The sequence below is a fragment of the Arvicanthis niloticus genome, unplaced genomic scaffold (genome assembly GCF_011762505.2).
Source record: "Arvicanthis niloticus isolate mArvNil1 unplaced genomic scaffold, mArvNil1.pat.X pat_scaffold_517_arrow_ctg1, whole genome shotgun sequence".
Classification (NCBI taxonomy): Eukaryota; Metazoa; Chordata; class Mammalia; order Rodentia; family Muridae; genus Arvicanthis; species Arvicanthis niloticus.
Window position 1 is genome coordinate 23,424 of NW_023046146.1, and position 15,291 is coordinate 38,714.

At 43.2% G+C, this 15,291-nt stretch overlaps 1 protein-coding gene across 1 annotated transcript in view; it reads right to left on the reverse strand.

Annotated features, from left to right (window-relative positions):
- The window catches only part of LOC117702158 (ankyrin repeat and death domain-containing protein 1B-like), a 57,736-nt gene that overhangs the window by 16,598 nt on the left and 25,847 nt on the right, over positions 1 to 15,291 (reverse strand). The window contains 4 exon segments of the mRNA XM_034493449.2: positions 2,276 to 2,374; positions 10,189 to 10,287; positions 12,849 to 12,947; positions 14,176 to 14,274. Of these exon segments, the coding sequence (XP_034349340.1) occupies positions 2,276 to 2,374; positions 10,189 to 10,287; positions 12,849 to 12,947; positions 14,176 to 14,274 (396 nt within the window).

Below are 15,291 nucleotides of genomic sequence, written 5' to 3' on the forward strand. Positions count from 1 at the left end.
TTCTGGAAGCTAGAAAAGGCTTCCTTGAAGAAATGACAGCTGAGCTCAAACACAGATAAGGAAGTCTTAAGAAGGCTCAACTGAGGACTTCTCCAAGCCTTCAGAGAACCAAAGGACAAAAGGAGTGGCCACAGAGGAGAAAATGTATACACAGCACTTCCTGACTAGATGTAAGCTACACTAAGTTCACTACATCCCTGGCAAGGCTGGTGTCCCTGCTTACTTGGGCCTCAGGGCTCCTCTGAGGAGTCTATCCATGGTGGGTTGTGACTAGTCTCCACAGCCTGCTCCTTCATCCTCTCCTTTGACTAAACAACCACCTTCTTCACTTCACTCCACCTGGACTTCCTGACCCCTCTCCCCTTCCCCACCTCCCCAACTCAGACCATCAGACACAGAGTCCATCCATACCCTGTCTCAAATGTCCCTGCCATCTCACTTCCACACAGCCACATAGGCCTATGGAGCTCTCTGAGAGGAGGGAAGGAAGCTCAGGACTGAGGAAGAAGCAATGAACGAATGGGGTGAGGTAAATGAGTAAGGTGAGGGACAGGAAGTTGAGGAAGGGGAGAGGTAGGAGAAGTATTCAGACAGGAGAAAGTGCTGGCTTGAGACACATGGAGACTCTGCAGCCCAGTAGTGGTAGCAGAGTTGCTGGGAACACAGTATAGAAGAGGGACACAGATGTAAAGGGTAGTTGGGATAGCCTGCAGTTCCACTCAAGTGCAGACACAACGTTGGGAATAAGCGTCAGGCACACTCCACACATCCTCACATGGTACTTACTACACACTCAGTACTCCCACATTTATCCTGTTTTAAACACTAGGTTAAGTACTGGGTGGTGGCACATGCTTTTAATACCAGTGCTTAGAAGGCAGAGATAGGTGAATCTCTGAATTCAAGGTCAGCCTGATCTCCAAGAGTGAGTTCCGGGTCAGCCAGAGCTACACAGAGAAACCTTATCTCAAAACAAAAACAAAAACAAAAAACAAGCATTATGCTAAGCAGGTGTAGTGGGCCTGGCTTGCAATCCCAGCATTCTCAAGACGGGGAGAGGAGAGAGGATCTCAAGTGCCAGGCCAGTTGAGCGTCTGTAGGGAATTTCAGGCTAGCTTAGGCTACACGAGACTCTGTCTCAAAAGTAAGCAGAAAACAACAGTAAGTTAAATAAGTGTTCTTGAAAGCCCTGTCCTTCATGATAACCCTGGGAGCTGGGCCTTATATCACCTACTTTACACACAAACAGATCAGTAACTCCACTAACAACAGGGAAAGGGCAAAGACAGGGCATGAGCACAGACTTCCCAGAGTTCTTCTTTTGCAGAATAGAAGAGAGATGAGGGGCAGGAAAGGCTGTACGGTAGGGCTGAGTGAGAAGCTTGTGAGGGAGGGAACCAGGGGACAAGGTGGCATTGTGAGCACCCATGGGGGTAACCTGAGACCTAAGATGACTGTGAAGCTCTCCTCTGCTTGGAAATCAGCTTCTCCCTCAAAGCACAAAGCAAGAGCAAAGACGCAACATCCTTTATCTCAAAGTGGTTGGCAGTTTGGCCAGGGCCACCCGCCTTGCTGGGCCTAGCTTCTCCTGGGGATGAAGAAACCTCCTTGGCCTGATTGAGGTAAGCACAGAGCCAATCCCTCTAAGTCCACGCTCTAAAAACTTATCAGGCAAGGCTCAGGTCAAATCCCTCCTTCCAAGTCAGTGCCATAAATAGAAATGACTTGGCACAGCCAGAGGAAACAATATTCACACAAGAGGAAAATAGAGTGGGGGATAGAGGGATTTTTCTTGTCAGATTCCAGCACAGAGGGCCTGTGTTTGTTCTGCCGAAGCCAATCCAAACTTCAGAAAAACCTCAATCAGTAATAAAGGATTGACTTTGAAAAAAAACCACAAGATCATTCTGAGATGGAGGAATGATCCATTTTCTTAACATCCCTAAGTGGCGGCAGCTGCAGCGGAAGCCGGTATTTCCCAGACAGATGAAATTCCTACCGGAGTCAAGGCACCTCCAGACACCTGAGACTTACTGTAGCCAATCTATTTTAAAAAACAAAGTTTTTGTTTTGTGCAGGGACTCTCAGTGACTTTCTAAAATTTACCCCTTGGATTTTATTTCTCATGATTAAGACTTAAAACAAAAAAAGCCAATGTTTTCCCCAAAAGAATCCCTTCCTTGTGAAATATCTCATCTCCAGCGTGTCTCTGCCAGGGGCGCTTGCACAGCCAACTTCACAGCCCCACACCCAAGCCCTTATTGATTGGACTCACTTCCTTCTGCTGCTGCAAATCAGCATTCTCTCTGAGAAGAAAGTCGACAAGGGCTGTGTGGCCATTCCGGGTCGCTATCTGCAAGGCGCTGACATTGAGCTGCGATAAACAGACGGGGGAGGGGCATCCCATTACTATCCACATGCTGTTGGTGCTTGGCATTCCATAAAATGTATACAATGAAATAGCACAACTATTTAAAGAAGGAAATCCAATGTGTGTCTGATCAATCTAAAGCCTATCGTTTCTAAGCGTCTTCTATTACCATTTCATACGGCCTGACTGGACTCTCAAACTCATCATCCTGATAAAATGAGATGCGGAAGAGGAGACGCTGTGGGCTATCCGCTCCTCCCAGCCACAGGAAGACACAACAAATGGCTACCAGGGAAGCTAGTAAAGTGTCCTCACCAGAACCCAACCCTGTTGGTACACAGGCTCTGTTTCCAATCTGCAACTACGAGAAATAAATGCCTGCTGTTTAAGCCACCCAGCTCTGTTGTTGATGTCCTCGTCGTCATCATCATCATCATCGTCGTCGTCGTCGTCATCGTCATCATCATCATCGTCATCGTAGCCTGACCTCAGACTCCGAGACACTGTGACTCAAGTACATGTAAGCTACATCCCTGCTTCTGGAATCAAGCTTACCACTGCGGTCCCCAGCAAATCCTTTCCTCGAGTTAAAATAGGTGAGTGGCATTGACCTCAAAACAAAAACAAACAAACAAAAAACCCAAAACAAACAAACAACAACAACAAAAAAAAAAACCCACAAAAACGAACGAGTTCAGTGGTTTCTGGCCCCTGCCTCTGTTCCAGGCTCTCCTCTTCTTTCCCAGGAATGGCTTCGACGGGAATTCCACCTATGCCAAGTGCTGCTTTTTGGTCCTTCTGCCTGATTCCTTTCACGACTCTCAGTCACTCCCTTCCTGCCCCTTGCCACTCTACAGAGCCTGAGTCTCTTCACTTAGTGCCCGAGCTAAGTGATGCTCACTGCAAACCTGCTCTACTCTTAGCTCCAAGCAGCCTACCCTGAGAACCGCCAACAATACAAGTCAATGCATTAGGAGCGGTTGATTATAAGGTTGCCATAAAATATATCCAGGTCCTCTGAATAAGGGCATTTTTGAGAACTGTTTCCCCCAAGTGGCTGAGTTGGTATGCCCTGACCTACTTACTACTCCTCTTTACTCCCTCCAGTCTAGGTGGACCTGCAAGTGCTTTGACCAAATGATATGGCAGGAATGATAAGAAGCCAGTTCCAGGCAGGTGGGGGGGAGCTAGCTAAGCCAGCAGCCTCCACTCCCTTCCTTTCCTGCTTCTGATTCTCGTAGCACTTCCTCTTGGGGCCAGCTGCCAAGCTAACCAAGGGCAACCCTTATACAGAGGCCACTTGTTGGCGCTCCAGTTGACCCCCCCCCTCCAGCTGACAGCTGGCAACAACACCCAAGGAAGTGAGTGAGCCATCTTGGATATCTAGTTCAAATAAAACTTTACAGGACCAAAACCCTGGTCAAGCTCTGACTATAATCATCAAAGAAGGATTATCTCAGATGAGCCCAGTCAACCCAGTGTGAAAGTTTTCAGAATCAAAATAGACTTGCTTTTGATCAGTCTAAATAAATGAATAAATAATACCAGGAGGTTCTAAAAGAGGGATCTGGTGTGCATTTAACCAGTGATGAGAACTACCCTAGTTACTTTTTATTGCTGTGACGAGACACTATTACCAAGGCAACTCATAGAAGAGTTTATTGGCTTAGGGTTTCAGAAGGTGAGGACCTGGCCATCACATCAAAGAGCATGGCAACAGGTAGGCAAACATGGCACTGAAACAGTAGCTGAGAGCTTACGTGTTGAGGCAACAACCATGTGGCAAAGAGAGAGAGAGAGAGAGAGAGAGAGAGAGAGAGAGAGAGAGAAACCAGGAAAGGTACTAGCTTTTGAAACCTCAAAGCCCACCCCTACTGTCACACCTCTTACACAAGCCACACCTCCTAATCCTTCCCAAACAGTTCCACCAGCTGGGGACTAAGTATTCAAACCCATGAATCTTTGGAGACCACTCTCTTTCAAACCACCATAAGAACTATTTACAAAAGACTCCCAGGACAATACTCTTGCACAAAAGAAACTGAGACAACTAGAAAAAAATAATCCTAGAAGCTGGTAAAAAGATGGCTCAGCTCTTGAGAGCATGTTCTGCTCTTGCAGAGGATCTGAGTTTGGCTCCCGGTACTTCTACAGATATAAGTCCAGCTCCAGAGAGCTGACATCCTCTTTTGGCATCCGTGTACAGTTGCATTCACATGTATGTACCTTGTCAAACATGCACACATATACATGCATATAAAAGTTAAAAATAAATCTTAAAAAAATATTACTCCCACAAGGACATCTGCCTAGCAACTTCCTGTTTAATCACGGACCTGAGACTCTTGCTGTTGATCCAGATGGTCAACAATTTTATTTCAAACATCTTAAGCAAACTTCCTCATCTTGACCTTAAGAATTTCCCTCGGCCACAATGTTCTTGAACAAGCTTCAGGTTACACACATTTCCCACTACAACATTACACTGCCCATAAACTTAATCCTTAGAGATTCCTTTGTATGTTGAGATTCACACCATGAGAGACAATACCACACTGGTACTTTAAGCCACAGAGCTTTGCTTGTTTGTTTTGAAGCAATAGATAGCTGAACAGAGGGTAATGGGAGTGGCTGACTGAAAGCTGGCTTGAGCTGATGCTAAATGCTGTGGTTTTCAGATTCCTAAATACATTGGCTTACCACCCCTTCTCTCCGTCTTCAAAATTCAGTGGTATTTAGTTGGTCCTGCTTCCCTGTTCACTTTAACAGACTCTGATGATCACATAAGCCAGGATAATCTCATAGGAATGAGCCGATTTTGCCATAAAACCACACATCACGGGCTTATTGAACTAAGATATGGGTATCTCTGAGCACGGGGTTCCCATTCTTTCTGTAACACCATCTTACCTCTCTCCTTTAAGCCACAGTAACGTTGGAGAGATAAATATCACTTCATTTATTCCACGAACATGATTGAGCACTCGTTGTGTGACAAACTGTCAGGGAATATGTTTGTAAGCATATCTATTAGATGCCTGATATTAGACTCCAGTGGGGTAGACAATGAATTGATCCATGGCTTGGTGGACTGACAGTTGGTCTATCAGTAGCTTTAGAGTAAACTCTGATTGACAGATTCTTTGTCAGAAGAATAACACTGGCTGGTTGTTGTGAGCTACAAGGTAAACTTAAAAGAGCCAACTGGAGCCAGTCATGGTGGCATACACCTTTAATCCCAGCACTTGTGAAGCAGAGATAGGTTTGGATCTCTGTGAGTTCGAGGCCAGCCAGGTCTACAGACCTAGTTCCAGGACAGTCAGGGTTACACAGAGAACTCCTGACTCAAATACAAACAAAGAAATAAACAAAAAAAACAAAACAAAAAAAGCTGACTAGACAGCTATTTTGTATTGAATGACCAAGAATGCTTTTTTTGGGTAAGGTGACCTTTAGACTGAGATCAGAAGGACAGAGGTGCCCCTGGGAAGGTCTGAGGCCACTGATTTAGGCTTCTGACTTAAGAAACCAATGTCTGAAGAACTCAAAGCCAGTGTCTTATGGTAGAAACTGTCGAGCTTTGTAACCTTCTACGCATCCATACAGGAACAATGTGCATGGCCTATGGGTATTATAAGAAATAAAGAGACACGTGCAACTATTTTATTTGTCTGCATGTATGCCTGCGTGCCAAGTTTATTCCTGGTCCCCATGGAGACCAGATTCCCTGGAAATGGGGTTACAGACAGTTATGGGCCACTATGTGGGTGCTGAGAATCAAACCCCAGTCCTCTGGAAGAGCAGCCAGTGTTCTTAACTTCTGGGCCATCTCTCCAGCCCCTAGAAATATGTGAAACTGAAGAAAAAATAATAATCACTACTTTCAAGGTACCAAAAGAAAGCCACAAAATTGAAGTGGATAAATATTTAATTGACACGTTCCTACTTCATTGATTGTTAAATGTAATGTCATAAAATATTCATTATATTTGTAAATGACTTACAGTTTTCCTTTTTTTTAAACCTCCTGAAAATTCGCAAGTATATACACAGCGTTCTAAGAAATCAATCATGTAAAAATTAGATGAAGTTTACTGCAGCCAAATGATTAAAAATAAAAATAAAAAAAATCCGCTTACAGTAATGGTGGTAATATATATTAGAAGTGCAGGGGAATTTAAATACATTTAATAAGATATGACATAAGGCTTCCAGAAGCTTGAGTTTTTAAGGTCTACAAAAGTCATTCTGAGCCAGGCAGTGGTGGTGCACACCTTTAATCCCAGCACTTGGGAGGCAGAGGCAGGTGGATTTCTGAGTTCGAGGCCAGCCTGGTCCACAGAGTGAGTTCCTGGACAGCCAGAGCTACACAGAGAAACCCAGTCTCGAAAAACAAAAAAAGTCATTCTGGGCCTGTGTTACCTGATATGATGTTGAAGAGAGCCTATTGCTCACACTGGGCTGTCTCTCCATCTAACCAAATCTCCATTACCTCCTCCTCAGAAATGACTCAGCTGTGTGCCGTCTCTCCTTAGTGACAGGGAGGCACAAGAGAACACAGAAGCCAGTTTCTAGAGGCCAGAGGTTGACGTCAGCCAGGTAAAGGCATTTGTATGCGTGACCGCATCTCTATAGGTATAAAAGCAAAGTGAAGTCCAAACCACCTTTGACCATGTGTGCTGCTGCAGCTGGCTTCTTACTCCACACTGGTTATTTCCTGGGAGTCTTCTCTGGGATAAACGGGAATAGTTTTGGACTATACTGGGTACTTGGACTGTTTATCTAGGAACCATGCTAATGAACAAAGGCCAAAACCTTCAGAACTTGTATTAGGTTTTCATTACTATCACAAAATACTAGAGGAAGGAGATGGGGTTTACTTTTCACAGTTGTGTAAAAGGAAATCCACATCTCATGGAGGGGGCTCAGGGACGGGACTCTAGGCTGCACCAGATCACAATGCTATGCTGTGCATCTCCATCCGCAAGGTCTTTTTCTCTCTTCTAATAAACTTACCAGGATACGATCAGTTGATCATGGAGCTCGAACCAATCACCTTCCAAAGGCTGTACCTCTAAATACCATGGTAGGATTCATTACCTTTCTTCCCTTGGTACTGCTATCTCTAGGCTTTGGAGATTAAACTCCTCAGTGATTTGGGAGAAACAAACCTATTCAAACAAGTGCTCAGGTAGGAGCTGGATGTGGACTTCTGGCGACTTCCACCAGCTGAGGCTGTTACTCAAGAATGGAGGATGACGGGAGTCTGCTGACCTAGACAGGAAGAATGTGAACTTGCACCTGTGAAAAATCACTGCAAGCCAAATCGAGATGAAGGCAGAATAAACTAATGTAGAAACTATAGATGTTCAGACCAAAGAGTGAACCTCAGAGCCCTGCTCACCTGGGAGGGCAGCTCAAGGACTTGGAGCGGATGACTGGGGCACACTGCAGAATTCCACATCCTGAACTCTTTATCTCTCTTTTTTAAAGGATTTACTTTTATTATTTTTAATTGGTTATAGTTATATTATAGTTATTTATATATATTATATTATAGTTATATGTATTATATTATAGTTATTGGTTATATGTATATGTCTGTATGTGGGTGCCTGTGGGGACAAGAGGTAGTATACCCCTAAAACTGGAGTTACTGATGCCTTAAATTGCCTGAGATGGGTTGCAGAAACTGAACTAGAATCTTCCAGAAGAGCAGCCAGTGCTCTTACCTCCGGAATCATCTCTGCAGCTGACATATTCTAAATTCTTATTCTATGTTTGTTTGTTCTATCAATAACCTTGCAATATCACTGAGAAGTAACTCACTAGTTTTGATTTATATTCTTTCTTAAGATACTTGTCAATGTCTATGTAAATCTAACTATTATTCCCATTTGTTATTATACTGCTTTTAATTAGTGGTCTACAGTAAACATTTTATATTTTGTAACATATATGTCGTATTTTTCATTATGATTTCTTAAGATTCGTTTTATTTTTATGTGCAGGAATGTTGTTCCTACATACAGATTCATGCATTATGATTTTTTATTTTATTTTATTTTATTTATGATTTTTTTTAAATGGCAGCATATTCTTCCCACTTGATAAATTCACCAGACGCTCATCCTGCTGCCTCCTGCTGTTCAAGGCATTTACAGGTTGTAGGGCTTCTCTGGCCATTGATAGCAGCATCAGCGTCTATGTCAAGGAAGGACCTAGATTGTTTTCCTCCTTTCAGACTATTCTCTTATTATAATTTCCCATCACAACAGAAAAGGAAATAACGAATTGCTATTCAGAATGATCTACCCATGGCAGTAGTATACAAAGGTAGAAGACATTGTTGGGGGACCCATACCTTTTGTAAAGGAATCATTTACACGTTGTGCTAATACTAAGATTAAAGTAAAAGCAACAGCAAAGTGCAGAGTAGCATGAGTCAGATAGCGTGCTGCTGTTAGTGAATGTTCAACACAGTCACATGGTCCAAATGCATGGACATTTCCTGGGAGGCTAAGTGAACGATGGTGACCTGAGCTCCAAGGAGCAGAAATGGAATGCAGAGCTGGAGCAAGATGCTTTTTTTTTTTTTTTTTTTTTTTTTTTTTTAAATCATCTTCTCTTTTAGGTACCATTTGAATTTTCTGTCATGAGTTATTTTCATTGCACTTTAATATTAATCAGAAAAATGTGGTACCTGTCTGAAGACACAGCTACCGGCATGTGTTTGAATCTTCACACTGCCATTATGATGACTGGCTTCTTGCTCGTTTTAGGTTATAAATTCTTGATATAACAATGTGAGTCTAGTAATGTGGTTGTGGCACTTGAGTAAGAATAGCCCCCATAGGCTGGGCGGTGGTGGCACACGCCTTTAATCCCAGCACTTGGGAGGCAGAGGCAGGCGGATTTCTGAGTTCGAGACCAGCCTGGTCTACAGGGTGAGCTCCAGGACAGCCAGGGCTACACAGAGAAACCCTGTCTCAAAAAACCAACCCCCCCCCCAAAAAAAAACCAAACAAACAAAGAATAGCCCCCATGGGCCCATATATTTGAATGTTTGTTCCTAACTGATGGATTATTTAGGAAGACCTAGTGGGTGTGGCCTAGTTGGAGAAGCTGTGTCACTGGGAGTGGGCTCTGAGGCTTCAAAAGGCATGCCACTCCCATCCTTAGTCTTTGCCTGCTGCCTGAAGATCAGAATGTGAGCCCCAGCTACTGCTCCAGCACCATGCCTGCCTGCTGCCATGCTTCCCGCAAGGCCTGTCATGAACTCACCCTCTGAAACTATAAGCCAGCACCCATTAAATGCTTTCATTTATAAACTGCCTTGGTTCAGTGTCTCTTCACAGCAATAGGACAGTAACTAAGACATTAGTTTCTAAGTTTGTTAGCAGCATAATTAAATACAGAAGTATTTTATATTCAGAGGCAGACAGCATCCTGCATTCTTCAGGCCCAAGATGACCCATGGAGCTTTCACACAGCAATTTTTTTTCTTCTTTAGTATCTGCTATCAACGAGTGGAGTGAGAATGTTCCTTGCTGTGAAAGGTCCTTGATCCTTCTGTCTCAATTTTCAGCCTTCCCCAAATGAATTGAAAAAAAATGACATTGCTTCTGAAGAGACATTAATGGAGGTCATCTCTGTGAATCATTAATTCTTATGAAAAAGAAGACATACTAAAATCTTAATTCAAAAAAAAAAAAAAAAAAAAAAAAAACAGCAAACCATCAATTAAGGACCAGAGTTCCAAAGAATAGTCTAAGCCATTCTCCCACTGTATGGTTGACCACAGCCCAGATTCCTACTTTGTTGGGAATGTTGACGTCACTTCCTCCCTCCAGGAGCACTCGGCTGCATTCTTCATGACCTCCCATGACAGCCAACATGAATGGGGTTTCTCCATTCTGACAAGAAGAAATGGAAGTTAAAACTAATTTCCCCTTGGCATGGAATAGAAAATACTTGGAGAAACAGGATGCCTCCAATATCTTTTATGCATGATTCTTTTTGTTGTTCTAAGTGCTACTTAGCATTTATGTGCCAACACATACTGCCAAGACCGTACACTTTGGTGCAGTCAAATCACGTGATAATCCTAGAAGGACACAATTCATGTTATCCTCATTTTGTAGACAAGAAAACCAAACAGTTGGTGACCAGAGTCTTTCATCATCCACTGTCTTAGCCTACTCAGTCCAACTAGCCTTTCTGTCCTCCTGACCAGGTCAGTCCCAGGACACACCATGTCTTTGTGTGTGTGTGTGTGTGTGTGTGTGTGTGTGTGTGTTGGACTCACACACCAGAAAAATAAACACAACTACCAATATCAACAACAGTAACAAAACCCAACTCTCTCTGTCAAAGTCCATTCGAATAGCAAAACTGAGATAGCATATCACCTCCTATGTGAAGGCTTTAGTTTCTGAAATAGATTTACATGACACATTGAATATATAGTTATAATCGAATGTAGCCCAATACTGTATGTTCCCCCATGACTTTTTTTCTTTTTTTTTTTTTATTAATTAAAAAAATGCTGCAGGAAATATTAAAAAAGGGAACCAAGTTTCTGCCCTAAACCCAAATACTCTCTTTCCTGGCGGGCAATGGCCTGCCTGTTCTTATGGAGACTCTGACCAGAGCTTCGAAATCTCTCCACCCACTGGTGGTTCACTACTGTGCCAGCCACATGCTTCAAAACCCCCACGGCCTTTTGTGGTACACATCTGGCAAACCCATGCTTTGCCACCACTGTACCTTTCTCTCTGGAACCCAGTCAAACCGCCGAGAGAAGTAAAATACCATACAAACTTAGTTCAGAAACAACGGTAACTCAATCGCCGGGCAAAACAGCTAGAATCCTGATTTTGTAAGCCATATTAAATCTAATTCCTCCGGTGGCGAATCCTGGTGGATCCGCCATTGAAACTGGGAGACACTAGTAGCTACATCTTGTCCTCACCCGATCCCTGTCCAAAAGGCCTGTCGCTCTCCTGCCTACTCTCTTCCTAGGTCCAACCTAGAAGTCCTGCCTACTTTCCCAGTGATTGGTTCCTATATTCATTAGGGGATGGTTCACAAGTCACCAGAGTATGTGACTCATTCCTCGTTCCAGACAGCCCCTCCTTGGAAATTGGAAATAAAACAGCTCCAGGGCCATCCAAAACAGAAAAACAATTTGTTTGTGTTTGTATTTGTATGTTCTGATCAAAGGTTCAAATCCCTCAGCTCTTCCCTTAGTGGCAGGTGACCACTATCCTATCTCCCAACCCACCCATCCCCATGTCTCTCTCTCTCTCTCTCTCTCTCTCTCTCTCTCTCTCTCTCTCTCTCTCTCTCCCTAAAAGAAACAGGCAAACAAACAAACAATAAAACAGAATTTTAAAAACAAAAACCAAAGAAGCACACACATAAACAAAACCCATTAAACCACAAAAATCTGAAACCATTATAATACAAGCAAAAAGCAATCAGACAAAAAATATCCAAACAAAGCCACGTGAGAGAAAAAACCATGAGTTCTGTTGCAGGTTATTTGATCACACGGTGAAACTGGAGACCGTGTTGTTTACTGGAAAAACCTGTTTCTAATCTTGATGTGACTCAGCCACTGCACACGACTTTAGTCCAAGAGCTTTCTGTTTGTGGTAAACAGGATTAAATAAAGTCAACCATTGATCAAGAGGCAGGACAAGTAGCCAGTTGCAGAAACAAAGGGAAAAAGACTGAAAGTAAGAGGAAGTCAGGAAGACGGATAGAGAGATGCACAGGAAGTAGAAAGGAGGGACATTCAGTTGGAGGGGTTTGGGAGACAGTGTGGATAAGGAGAGCTTTTCTTTGGGGACATTGGCTGAGGAGGAAGGTCAGCTGGGTGCTTTCTCTGCCTCTCTGAGCTAGCAAGCTTCTACACCCTGGCTCCTGAGTCATCTTTGGTAAAATTGAATGACTGAGATTTTATTTAAAAACAAACCAAACAAACAAAAAACCAGAGCCATTTTGTGTTGGTCATCTACTGCTGAGAGTGGGATCCACCCTTAAGTGTGGCTTTGTATCCAGTGAGACTCCATAGGAGACAACTAATTTTTCCTTTCCAAGCAGCTGTCAGTTGGAGACAGCCCATTGGTTAGAGCTGGAAGCTTGTGTATATTTCTCCCTTGCTGGGACCTCATCTGTCTTGAGCCTGTGCAGGCCCTGTGAGTGCTATCACAGTCTCCTGTGTGTCTGGAAGAGAGTGTTCTTTGGTGTCATCCCTCCCCTCTTATTCTTGCAAATGGCTTTTGGGGGAATCAACAAATGCCCTATCCAAGAATGCTTGAAAGGAAAAACAACAACAACAACAACAAACCAACAAGACTCTTCAGCGTTTTATACCAGTGGCATGCCTTGATTTCTTGTCCTTTTCTAGAAAGCCCCTCCTGTCCTGCTCCTTAAGTCCTAGGCCAACAGCAATGCACAGACCACGTACCTCATTGCACTCATTCACTTCTGACCACTGAGTTAGTAGCACTTGCACCGCTGGACTATGGCCATGCATCGCAGCCAGGTGCAAGGCCGTGTTCCCGTCCTGCGACAGAAATGCATTCCAGGTGAAATTGCCTGTGCTGAGCACGCCCCACCCCCCAACACCAGGGCATAGTGTAGCTTCTGGAAGCTTTTTCTTTGGTTACAGTTAGAGTGCAGAGTATAGATATTATCCGGTTTTAACGAAGGCTTATCAGTGTTTAAGTTTTAAATGAAAAGCCTTGGCTATTTGAAAAAGTAGGGAGGAAAAAAAAATCATTCTTGCTTGAATTTGGTACCGATTTTCTAGCAAAAAATTTAACAAAGAAGAGAACAAAAATACCAATTGAACCTAGCATATGTTAGGATAAAAGTCAACCTGAGCAGTAATCTTACATATGTGACAAATATCAAAAGATTTATCGTGTAAAACTCTTAGATCTGTAATTTCATGTCAGGGAGTTTCCCCTAAGGAAGACATACAAATGGCCACCTTGTAGGGTTTCCCTTCACAGTTAATGTGGGCCCAAGTCTGCAGCAGTCCTCAAGAAAGGCTAGGAGGGGTCGGGTTTACTACGAGTGGGTTCTCCATTTAGGAAACAGTACATTGCATGCAACTTGGAGGCCAAGACCATCGAGCTTCTGGAAGAGTCAAATTGATCATGAAGTAGAAAAATACTCGAAGTAAACAAGTGTCAAAACGTTTCTGGAGCAAAACCTACCAGTCAATAGCCAGGCATGGTGGCACTCACCGTTAACCTCAGCGCTGAGGGGGCAGAGGCAGGAGGATCTCTGTGAGTTCAAGGCCAGCCTAATCTCCAGGGCTGCCAGGGCTACATAGAGCAGCATGAACCTGTGGTTTGTACGACCCCTTCTGTCAGATAGCCTGCATATGAGCCATTTACATCACATTTCATAATAGTAACACATTTACAGATAGGAAGTAGCAAACAAAAATAATTCTATGGCTGGGGATCACCACAGCATGAGGAACTGTGTAGTAAAGGGTCACAGCATTAGGAAGGTTGAGAAACTCTGACATAGATAGACTTTGTCTCCAAACAAAACCCCACCCACCAATCATGACAATCTACAGCAAAAGTGGATGCATTTTACCATGATTCTCTCAGTAGTAACAATTTAAGAACTCTACTGTGGACCAGAAATAACCTGTCATGGAATCAGCACACTGATTGTTAATCCCCTACACCAACTGTAACTCTTTGTCCTCAGTTAAAAAAAAAACAAAAACAAAACAAACAAACAAACAAAAAAAACAAAGTCCAACTCACCTTGTCTTTTTCTGAAGTATGGAGATTCAGAAAGACAAGCTTTTCAAGCATTTCAACGTGGCCCCTCTCAGCTGCCAAAAGAAATGGTTTTCTTCCTCTCTGAAAGTCAATCGTGGATTGTACATTGATTACATGCTTAGCAGACAATTGGGAGAACTGACAAGCAAGGAGCAGCATTGTAAGTGATGGGGAATCTAAGATGGTCGTATCATTCTGGGCCCTTCTCACAGGAAGGGAATGATCATTTCTCTGAACCCAAGCCACACCCAGTTTGGGTTGATATCAGAATTGTGAGAAACCCCACACCAACACTGAATCAGTTTCGTGGACAGAAGTGCTCAGAAGAGGTCCTCCAGAGCATTAGGGCAGCAGTGTATCACAATCTGACCATCAGAAGACATTTCAAATGTAGCAAGGATTCCTGAATGGGTCAGCACTTCTTCCACTCAACCAGTTACTGAGAAATTAGCTTGTGCCACATCCTGTTTGAAGCATCTGAGTATCACAGTGTCTTACCGATAAAAATACACGACACAGAAATTCTTCAGTGCTTAACACACACGAAGCTCATTCAGATACATTTGGTTAGCTGAATTTTACTTATTTTTAAAGATGTATTTATTCTTAGTTAAGGTATATATGTAAACCTGAGTGGATATATGTGTACTGTGTGCATGCATGGTGCTCTCAGAGGCCAGAAGAAGCCACTGGATTCCCTGAAACTAGAGTTGAAAACAGTTTGTGAGCCTCCATGTTGGTGCTAAGAACTGAACCCAGGTCCTCTGCAAGAGCAGAAAGTGTTCTTAACCACTGAGCCATCTCTCCAGCCCCTATGCAATCAAATCTGAGGCCATATTCACTGGATGTTGCATTTCTAAGAAGCAATAGATCCACTCAGAAAGCTTTTGAGTGTGGGTCTATTTGACATGGAAAAGAAAAATAAAGCAGAGGTATCCTGAAACTCCAGGGAAAACAGGTGTTTATATCTGGTTCTTTAAATACAGACTGTTTGAATAATAGTGATTTCTCCAAGTTTTCCTGTTGGTGACAGAGACTTCGTTTGCAGTAGCCAAAATACTATCAAGAAAAATGAAAGATGCGCAGAAAACTCAAATT